Source organism: Rutidosis leptorrhynchoides, chromosome 7, assembly GCF_046630445.1.
Source record: "Rutidosis leptorrhynchoides isolate AG116_Rl617_1_P2 chromosome 7, CSIRO_AGI_Rlap_v1, whole genome shotgun sequence".
NCBI lineage: Eukaryota > Viridiplantae > Streptophyta > Magnoliopsida > Asterales > Asteraceae > Rutidosis > Rutidosis leptorrhynchoides.
In genome coordinates this window covers 83,588,613-83,600,146 of record NC_092339.1, presented here as the reverse complement: position 1 = coordinate 83,600,146, position 11,534 = coordinate 83,588,613, and the positions used below count along the sequence as shown (strand labels likewise).

The following is an 11,534-nucleotide window of genomic DNA, read 5'->3' as shown; positions in this document are numbered from 1 at the left end:
AAAAACTGGTTAAACACTAAGTGGAAAATTATGAATGAAAACAAAAAAATGGGATAACCAACAAAGGTCAAATTTGCTTAATCACACTTTTATACTCGCTAATCAATAATGATTGAGAAACCGATTAACATTAAGTGGTTAACATACTAATACTAATATCTATCATAAGTGCTAACATATTGTCAAATTGTGATGAATTCATTAGTTGATGATACATCAATCTAATTTTAAATGAATTTTAGATAAAGCTAGAATAGGAGATTTTTTCAAGTTGAGATTATGGAGCGAGTCCTTTTATATCTCGTAGGGCTGACTTTAGTCCAAACAAGAAAACGATCCAGTTTGCTTAATTGTAGCCCATCGTCACTGATCCGTGTGAATTTCCGACCCGAGAAAGGAATTTCAATTAGCCCATTATCATTAATAAATTCATTAAACCAAGACGCCCTTCTCGCAATGAAGTTGGTGTTCTCCCTTTCGTAAGCATGCCTTAAATAGTTAAAATCCCCACATAGAACCCATGCTGCGTTGTCGTAGGACATCAATTCGCTCAAACTATTCCAAAATCTCTTTTTCTTTACATCACTATGTGGCCCGTAGACGTTCACGATAACAATTTCTGAGTCGTAATTTGAAAGCTTTCCTTTGATGGCAATAAAAAACTCACCTTCTACTACACTATCCACCTGAAAGATATTAGGGTCCCAAAGAATTAATAAACCCCCTGACCTCCCACAACTTTCTTTGAATGCATACTTAACGTTTTGAGATCCCCACGCATACTCAATCCATTGATCACTAAATTTCTTCCGTTTGGTTTCTTGTACCGCTGCCACAATAGGATTAGATTCATTAATTAGATGCTTAAACCACCCCTTCTTACCATCCTTGTTGAAGCCTCGAATATTGACTGAAAGAATCTTCATTGATCAACAATGATACACGAACACATGGACACGAAATTTATCACTCCTGTCCTACATTGAATCCAAGCAGCTTTGCGAAATCGCAAAGATTAACGCTAGCGTCGGATTGTACAGAGTGTGTAAGTGTGTCGTTTATACTTTACATATTCTGTATGATAGATTGTATATTTGTCTACAGAAATTAAAATGAATAAGACTGATACTACATAATAAAGAAAAATGATAATATAAATAATTCATAACATAACGGTCAAGTAAGTGAGTTAAGTAAAGTGCATGGGTTAAACTATGATATTTTAATTTTACTATGTATTATATATCGTTTTTGGTAATAAACTAGTTTTCGAACGCTCGCTTCGCGCCGGGGGTTCGGTATTCAATGTATCTTATTGCGTTTATTTTGTAAAATTATTTCGTGGCTAACGATGATGTCGTTGAAGCGCAACTCGAGTCGAACTAAAAGGTATAACCCGTTAAAGATTTAAATGTTATTTTAAATTAACAATATGTGTGCATCTCCGCGTTTCGCTATGGAATTGTCGACTTTTAAAAATTTAACGCAAAATCAACGTGTATGAAAAGTACCCCAAATATTTAGCGTTTTTTTTAAAAGAATCCGTTTTGCGTATAGTTAGTGATGTTGTGTTCGTAAAATTATTTCGAGTTTAACGATGATGCCGGAAAAATTTAACTCGTTGCGAGCGAGAAGATATGACCTGTTGAATATTTGGGTAGAGTTTATATAAGATTTTTTATGAAAATGTTGATTTGGAACTTTACTCCCCTGTTTGGGGGCTTGTTTTAATGTTTGAACAAAGTGTAGGGGGTTTTTTGAAAAAGTGGAAGTTAGTGAGGAAAAAAAAGTGAAATGACGAAAATACCCCTAGTACTATTCATCATTTTTGTCTGATAGTTAATACTACGTATGATAATTATGGGTGAGAGTTCAGGACATCAAATATTAAAAGGGCATCATAATTTTTTATGTCTATAAGTCGATCTTCGAATGATTTAATGACTGCAAACGTTTACGGTGATCATAATGAATTTTAAAGTTTTTTTTTTTGCTTTTTTTATAAAGGGTTACTCCGGTACATTTTATTAAAGAATAAAATGAATGGACCAGTACAAAACAAGAGCAACTGGACAGGCCTTGAAGTTACTATAACAACCAACTACAAGCAATAACTTATAGCAAATAAAACAAATTTAGTGGCTCGTTAGTGAATCTGCCACGTCGATTTCAACCTCTTCACTTTCGCCGAATTTCAAAGTTATTATCTAATATGTGAAGGCGAAGTTGTGATGTGGTCCAGCGGTTGGTGGCTTGCCTCCTTTAAGGGAGGTCAGGAGTTCGACCCCCGTTAGCTACATATTAAAAACACAATTTCATCCCTGCCATGAAGTATCTACCCATGGCACATTTCTCATATCGTTTGGGGGGTAAAGGGGAGGGGGTTTTACTTGGACGTGCCCTTGGATCGGTTTCAAGGTTTCCTCCCGGGCAGCGATGGGGGCGGGGTTATTATCGCTGCATCGGCATAGTCGAAATGGGAGATGATCGTAACGGGTGGTTTAGTCCCCCTCAGGTTGTGACGCCCCGTACAAAACCATCGTATACGATTCGTCAACAACAGGATCTTTACACGGTCAAGTACTACATGTTGGTTGAAAACCAGTTTGCATTCATAAAAACATAGTGTTTACAAAAGATAACGTGACACAGAGGTCATTACAAAGCCATTATTCAAATAACATAAGTTGCGAATGCATAATAAAAGTTTCATGATTGAGACATCTCTAAGTTATGCAGCGGTTATCTAACACAGCGGGTCCTTAACAGCAAGTCTAAACAGCATGACAGCAAGTCTAACAGCGGAAGCAACAAACCTCTAAGCACATGAGAAAACATGCTTAAAAACGTCAACAATAATGTTGGTGAGCTATAGTTTAAGTTGTAATAGTAATATAAGATTGACCACGAGATTTCAATGTTTCAAAACAGTATGAAAAGCATATGTATAACCGTGGGCACATGGTAACTAGACTTAACGTAAATATAAATATCACCCCCTAAATGTACACTTGGCGAGTGCGTATGTCCTCGAAGTATTAAACACCCGTTAAATGCTAGCGCGACTAGCCCGAGTGGGGATGTCAAACCCTATGGATCCATATCTAATATTCGCGTCTACCTGTTCAAAAACCAATAGTTAAACGTTACCGTGCTAAGGGGAATCTTTATGCCGTTGTATAACCCACACATATGTAAAGTTTAAGTACTCGTGTCAAGTAAGTAAAACATAAAAAGCGCATGTATTCTCAGTCCCAAAAATAGTATAAGTAAAAAGGGATGCTATAACTCACAGTGATAAAAGCGGTAAAGTCGGTAATGAAAGTGTGCAAGTAGTAAGTCGGTCCGAAAGGTCGTCAACCTAAATCAAAGGTTACTAGGTCAGTAGGTTGTCTTTATATGTTCTATTAGTGCATAAAATAAGTTTAAGTGTCATCATCATCATCGTTCATCATTCATAAAAGCTAAGTAAGTTTGACAAGAATAGAGATCGAAACAATAGGCTGACTTCGGTCAGCTGCTACGACCTCTACGTAAATAGAAAAGATGCGTAGTCAGTGGCTATGGCTCCGTATATGAGTCCCCTAACCGCTGACCAATTTTTAGAACCTAACTCGTCTTCGTTTGACCGTGGGGACGGTTTAAGTGTGAGTAGGTCAGAAATTTCAGCACAATGTTACAACGGCGTAGTGACTTTCGGAGGACCGTAAATCCTAAACCGTAACTCGGATTAAGACGAGGCCTAAACGGAAAATCATCTACTCGAACTGAACTAACTGAAAATCTACTTTCCAGTAACCCAGGTGGTCTGATCAGATACGAAAAATAGTAGGTAAGGTGCTCCGGTGGGGTTCTTAGTACTTGATGCTCATCACGGTTCTCATCCTTGATGCTTGTAGCTTCAAGTGTACAACTCGTTGATGGGTTAGCATCACCTTGACTAAGATTCTACCATCAAAACACAATATGTTAAGACCAATTAAGAACACAACTCATTTAAGAGTCTTAGATGGATGATGAACCAAGGTTACATCATATCCTTAGTCTTAACACAATTACAAGTTACATTTACAACTAAAGCTACAAACTTTACATCAATCAAACAAGTATGAACATAATCCAAGTTCAATGAGGTGATGGAACCCTAAGCTAGAGAGCTTGGTTCCCTTTCACACAAGTTTTAAGGTCACAAAGCTAGAAAGCTTGAACCTTTAGTGTTCTTGGAGATCTTGATGCATAAAGCTTAGATCTTTAAGTTATATGAAGACCATAAACACAAGTTTTGATCTTTATAACAAAATAATGAGATCATAAGTTAGAAAACTTAGTTCCAACAAAAGATATGAAGATCCAAGCTAGAAAGCTTGCATCTTGATTGTTCTTGAAGATCTTGAAGCATAAAGCTTGGATCTTTAAGTTACATGAAGATTACAAATACAAGTTTGAATCTTTATAACAAAATAACAAGATTTAAAGTTAAAAGATATAGATCTACAAAGTGGGTGAAGATTCAAAGCTAGAAAGCTTGAATCTTCCATGTTCTTGAAGGATTCAAATCTAAGTTTGAATCTACAAGATGTAATCAAGATCAAAGCTAAAAAGCTAGACCCTTTATGATGATGATGAATTCGAAAATGAAAAGAAAAGAAGAAGAAAAAGATAAAAAACTTACAAGTTTTAGAGTGAGAAAGACTAGAGAGAAGATAGGAGAATAAGTGTGTGTGAAATACAAATGAGAGCAAGTGTAAAATGAGATGCATAAGGCTAGTATTTATAGTGAAATGAGGGAGGGGATGGTGGTGGTGGCCAAAAATTTGAGGGGGGACAGGGGGGGACAAAAAGTTGCTTTTTGGTTAATGGTTGTCTAAAGTTGGTGCTTATGTTTGGATCCCATGTAACATTAAGGATAATACTTGACATAAATGCTAGCATGTTCCCTCTAATAAATGGGAATTTGTCTTACTTATTATTGGGTCACTAGTAATTAATTAGTGGGCTAAATAAATGGGCTACTAGCTAGAGTAGGGTGGGCTTAAGTCCAACAAGGTAGAAAGTCCAACAAGACTAACTAATAAGCATAATTAAATTACTACGCATAATTAAGCATCCATAAACCCAAGTAATTATTATTATAAAATAATAATTAATATTTCATAGTCGAAATCTTCCGGTTACGATAAGCAATAGCATGCAGTAATATCACATAGCAGTAAAAGTAATCAGTAGCATGCAGTATGTGATGCCCCGTACTAAATCATCATGTACGGACCATCAACAACAGGATCATTACAAGGTTAAGTACTATATGTGTTTTTAAAAAGAGTTTTCATTCATTAATAAAGTGATGTCTAAACCAACATCGAATGTTTTACAATCCAAAAGCATGCTTCACTAAGTAGAAGCAAATAATAAGTGTATGTGACCACAATGGTCGTTACAAGTCATAGTTCAAAAGTACTAAAGTTTGAATGCAAGGTAAAATAGTTCATGCGATGACAGCTCTAAGCAGCGGGTGTCTACAGCACGACTAGTACACAGCGGAAGCTAACCTCAAGCACCTGAGAAAAACATGCTTAAAAACGTCAACACAAAGGTTGGTGAGCTATAGTTTAAGTATAACAGTAAGTAAGGTAGGCCACGAGATTTCAGTGCTACAAAGAGCGTTTCAAAACAGTATGATAAAGTATATGTTAACCGTGGGCACTTGGTAACTAACTTAACGTTTATACCCCCTGAAAGTACACTTGGCAAGTGCGTATGTTTACGAAGTATTAAACACTCGTTAAATGCTAGCGCTACTAGCCCGAGTGGGGATGTCAAACCCTATGGATCCATATCTAAGATTCGCGTTCACCGGTTCAAAAACCAATGACTAAACGTTACCGAGCTAAAGGGAATGTTTATGCCGTTGTATAACCCACACATATATAAGTTTAAGTACTCGTGCCTAGTATGTAAAACGTAAAATGCGCATGTATTCTCAGTTCCCAAAATAGTTAAAGTAAAAAAGGGAATGCTATAACTCACAATGATAAAGTAGCGGTAAAAGTCGAGTCGGGAAAAGTGTGCAAGTAATCGGTCCGAAAGTCCTCAACCTAAGTCAAATAGTACTAAGTCAGTAAATCGTCTTAATAGGTTTAAAAGTATGTAAATAAGGTCTTAAGGGTCATCATCATTCATCATCAAACATAAGGCGTAAAGTAAGTTTCGTTTATGAAAGTAGTTTAAAATAAAGGCTGACTTCAGTCAATCACCACGGCCTCTACCCTTACTGAATTAAGGTGAGACCAGTGGACATGGCTCTGTATATGAGTCCTTTAAGTGTGGTAAAATTTACAGAAGAAAAATCGTCTTTGTTTGACCGTGGCGACGGTCTAAGTGCGGGTAGGTCATAAATTTCTGCACAACGTTAAAAGGACATAGTGACAATCGGAGTGCCATAAATCCTAAACCGTAACTCGGATTAAGACGAGTCCTATATGAAAAGTTATCTACTCGAAAAGATCTATTTGAAAATCATAATCACAACAGCTCAGGTCTACTGGTCTGTTACAGAAACCATAAAACAGTAGGTAGCAGACAGAAAGCAGAAAAATAATGGGTTCCGGTGAGTTTGATGCTTGATGCTTATCACGGTTCTCATCCTTGATGCGTATAGCTTCAAGTGTACAACTCGTTGATGTGTTTGCATCATCTTGACCAAGATTTGACCATCATAACCCAAGTGCAAGTCTAAGACATGAAGCACAACTCACTTAAGTGTTGCAAGAGTTTTGATGAACCAAAGTTACATCAAAGTCTTAGATCTAACACATACATGAACTTTAAGACTAATAATAAGTTACAAACTTGAAAGTAAACTAACTAATCAAGATCTTAAGATGTAGAACATAGTTCTTAGTTAGATCTTGAAAATCCAAGACCCAAAAGTCTAGATCAAGCATAAGTATACAAAGTTATATTTAAAGAAAACTTATTTACATGTTCTTGAACTTTTAAGTTAACTTTTAGTTCCAAGAGATATGAGATCAAGACTAACTTGTAGTACTTGACCAACAACAACCAAAATCATAAAATTAAAGTGCAAGTAAAACTAAATAAACAAGTAAAAGGTTCATGGTTGTTCATACTTTTAAAGATTCAACCAAGGTTTGATCTTTAAGTAAAGTAAACTTTAAGTTTACTTCAAGAACTACAAGTATGAGTTACAACACAAGAACTTTCTTTCTTTAACAAGTATTGGAGATCATAAACTAAGAAGTTTATGTCTTGTGTGTTCTTGTTAGAACAAGATAGATGAAGAATCAAACTAATAAGTTTGCTTCTTAGAAGATCATAAGTAAATAACAAAAACAACTAGTAATTACAAGTAATCAAAGACAAGTAACAAGTAAACAAAAGAATGATGATGATGAATGATCTTGGTTCGGTTTTACAAAGAGAAAAAGAAGGAAGAAAAGATTCAATTTTACTTACAAGAACTAGAGAAAATGAGAGGAAAGTTGAGAGGATTTTTGCAAGTAAGAGTGTGTGTGTTTGAATGAGGTTTACAAGTAATGAAGTAATACAAGGAAATGAACCAAAAACTCCCTCCAAGTCCCTCTAGGCCTACGGCCTGCAGCAGAAACAAAAGGGGGAAGGGAAGAATTCAAGGGTCACTAGAATGTAAAGCTTGAAAAAAAGGTGGTTACTTGGTGTATGTGCATGGGGATAACAAGTTAACTAGATTCCTCATGTACAATGTAACGACCCATCAAAATCGCTATTGACGCGGCACGTTAATCATTGATTCCACAGTGAGGTTTTGACCTCTATATGATACGTTTTGATAAAATATTGCATTCATTAAAATAAGTGACTTTCTAAACATAGAAAGTTATAAACATGTGGGCAAGTGCTTAGGTATAAGCAAAACCCCGAAATACATAAGTCTTTAATTTACAGGTTGACATCACAGTCCAATTATTTATTACACAACGCAGTTTTATTTTGAATGCAATAAACTTTGTACAAAGCATGAGAGACTCCATGCAGGCAACAAGCACATCACAGCGGAAGCATTCTAAGGACCTGAGAATAAAACATGCTAAAAAGTCAACACGGATGTTGGTGAGTTATAGGTTTAATTGCTCGAGTCATAAACATATATAAAGATAGACCACAAGATTTCATCAAAAGTTTATCAATAGATTCTACGTAACAGAGCACCCTGGTAACTAAACTTAACACTATAGTGATAATTACCCCATTCGTTTTAATACACGCAAACCAACGTGTCTTAAACTCAAATAACATACGTCCGTTAAAAGGCTAGCGCTCTAGCTCGGACGGGGATGTCAAGCCCTATGGATCCATATACAATTATTCGCGCCCACCAGTTCATATCCTATGTACTGGCAGCTACTAGTTACCAAAGCTAAGGGATTTTCGGTTTAACTCAGTGTAGAATTTTGTATGTACTTGTGTCTTATTGCGTTTAAAATAAATTGCATGTATTCTCAGCCCAAAAATATTTAAAGTATTTAAAAAGGGAGACTATAAACTCACAGTTCAATATTGCGATTCAATATTGTAGGCAAATTGCGTAGACGTAATGATGGTAGACGACTGTATGGTTGGCCTTGGATTCAAGAACAATACCCCGAATAATACCCAATATTTCCTTAGCTTAAAGCGGTTTGAAACCCGAATTAAAACACCCTCGAATATACCTTATTATTATTAAACTTAAATTATAATTATAATTATAAATATAAATATTGTTTACAGTTTAAGTGAAATTTTACGTCGAACAAGCTGCGTATTTATATTACTTTTCGATTTACTGTAGCTCATGCGATCGCATGAGTTTTCAGTGTTTTTGCCATGCGATCGCATGGCCGCCTTTTCTGTTTCTGTTTGCTAGTTCGTCGACATCAAATAGTGTTTTACTGTAGCAAATAGTGTTTACTGTAGCAAATAGTGTTTTACTGTAGCAAATAGTGTTTTACTGTAGCAAATCATTTTTACTGTAGCAATTAATGTTTTACTGTAGGAAAGTCGTTTTTGCTTGTACATCTTATAATATATATATATATATATATATACATACATATATGTATATTTACATAATATTAAATCATAAAGAGAATTGGTTTAAATTAGTCGAAATTTTTCGGGTCATCACATACAAACTAACTAGTTCATGATCTAAGTAATATTTACAAGTAGTAGTAATGGACTAGTTAGTCCAATAAGGTGTAGGGTGGGCTTATAAGTCCAAAACCATGACTCCATTAACACTAATAAAGCCCAAGTTCACTTAATTAACAAATAAATCCAATTAAAGCCCAAGTAACTAACTAATAACCTTAGTTAATTAAAATGATTAATAAAACTTAATCATGAATGCAAATAATATCTAGAAATATTATTCGTGAAGTTTCGTGTGTCACAAAGACGTTTCGGGCAATTAAAGTCAAGTTCGGGCAATCATGGCAACATGTAAATGTAATAACATACATTCGTTTAATCACACGTATTAATAATAATAATTATTAATAAATAAACGTTGGAAAATCCAGGGTTGTTACACAGTAAGTTTCGTAGAAACAAGTAAACTAGTAAGTTGTAGATTAGTCTATTAGTGAATCCTACTCGGGTCGGTCTAGACTCACTAACGCAACCTAATTTCCTACAACCTATGCTCTGATACCAAATGTGATGCCCCGTACAAAACCATCGTGTATGATTCGTCAACAACAGGATCTTTACACTGTCGAGTACTACATGCTGTTTGAAAACCAGTTTGCATTCATAAAAACATAGTGTTTACAAAATATAACGTGACACAGAGGTCATTACAAAGCCATTATTCAAATAACATAAGTTGCGAATGCATAATAAAAGTTTCATGATTGAGACATCTCTAAGTTATGCAGCGGTTATCTAACACAGCGGGTCCTTAACATTCCCTTAACATTCACTGTAGCACTGTAGCAAAATACGGTTTCACTGTAGCAAATAGTGTTTTACTGTAGCAAAGTCATTTTTACTGTAGCAATTAATGTTTTACTGTAGGAAAGTCGTTTTTGCTTGTACATCTTATAATATATATATATATACATACATATATGTATATTTACATAATATTAAATCATAAAGAGAATTGGTTTAAATTAGTCGAAATTTTTCGGGTCATCACAGTACCTCCCCGTTAAAGAAAATTTCGTCCCGAAATTTTGAGTAGTACCTGTTTCATGAGCGATATCAGTGAACAAATGTGGATACTTTTGCTTCATTTGATCTTCACGTTCCCAAGTAAACTCGGGTCCTCGTCTTGCGTTCCAACGAACTCTAACTATCGGTATTTTGCTTTGTTTTAATTGTTTGACCTCACGGTCCATGATTTCAACAGGTTCTTCGATAAAATGGAGTTTATCATTGATTCGTATTTCGTCAAGAGGAATTACGACATCCTCTTCAGCTAAACATTTCTTCAAATTTGACATGTGAAATGTGTTGTGAACACTACTAAGTTCTTGCGGTAGCTTTAATCGATAAGCAACTGCTCCAATTCTTTCGGTGATTTCAAAGGGTCCTACATACCTAGGACTTAGCTTTCCTCGTTTACCGAATCGTACAACGCCTTTCCAGGGTGACACTTTCAACATGACTTTGTCGCCCACTTGAAATTCTAGCGGTTTTCTTCTTACATCAGCATAACTCTTTTGGCGACTCATGGCCGTTTTCAATCGCTGTTGTATTTGAATGATCTTTTCGGTGGTTTCGTGAATAATTTCTGGTCCAGTAAGTTGTCTTTCTCCTACTTCACTCCAACAGATAGGAGATCTGCACTTTCTACCGTAAAGTGCTTCAAATGGCGCTGCGTTGATGCTCGTATGATAACTGTTATTGTATGAAAATTCTGCCAACGGTAAGTGTCGATCCCAACTGGTTCCAAAGTCAATCACGCATGCCCGTAACATGTCTTCCAATGTTTGTATTGTTCTTTCACTTTGACCATCTGTCTGTGGGTGATAAGCGGTGCTCATATCTAATCGAGTTCCCAATGCTTTTTGTAATGATTGCCAAAAACGTGATGTGAATCGGGTGTCGCGATCAGATATGATAGAGATGGGTACACCATGCCTGGAAACTACTTCCTTCAAATATAGGCGTGCTAATTTCTCCATACTGTCTGTCTCCTTTATTGGTAGAAAGTGAGCTGATTTAGTTAGACGATCAACTATCACCCAAATAGTATCATGACTACTTGCAGTCCTTGGCAATTTCGTAATGAAATCCATGGTTATTCTTTCCCATTTCCACTGCGGAATTTCCGGTTGTTGCAGTAATCCTGACGGCTTTTGGTGCTCAGCTTTGACCTTTGCACACGTCAAACATTTGCTTACATAAGTAGCAATTTCTGTCTTCATATTAGGCCACCAATAAAACTTTTTGAGATCGTGGTACATTTTCCCGTTTCCTGGGTGAATTGAGTACCTCGTTTTGTGTGCTTCATCCAGTACTAGTTGCCTTAGATTACCATGTTT

General features: G+C 35.9%; 1 protein-coding gene across 1 annotated transcript; it reads right to left on the bottom strand.

Annotated features, from left to right (window-relative positions):
- Positions 1–266: 266 nt before the first annotated feature.
- Positions 267–926, bottom strand: LOC139859393 (uncharacterized). Its single transcript, XM_071848183.1, has one exon. The coding sequence runs from the start codon at positions 924–926 to the stop codon at positions 267–269; it is 660 nt and encodes a 219-aa protein (XP_071704284.1).
- Between the last annotated feature and the right edge of the window lie 10,608 nt (positions 927–11,534).

Coding starts and splice junctions, on each gene's coding strand:
- LOC139859393 (XM_071848183.1), bottom strand. CDS start 926: ATGAAGATTCTTTCAGTCAATATTCGAGGCTTCAACAAGGATGGTAAG.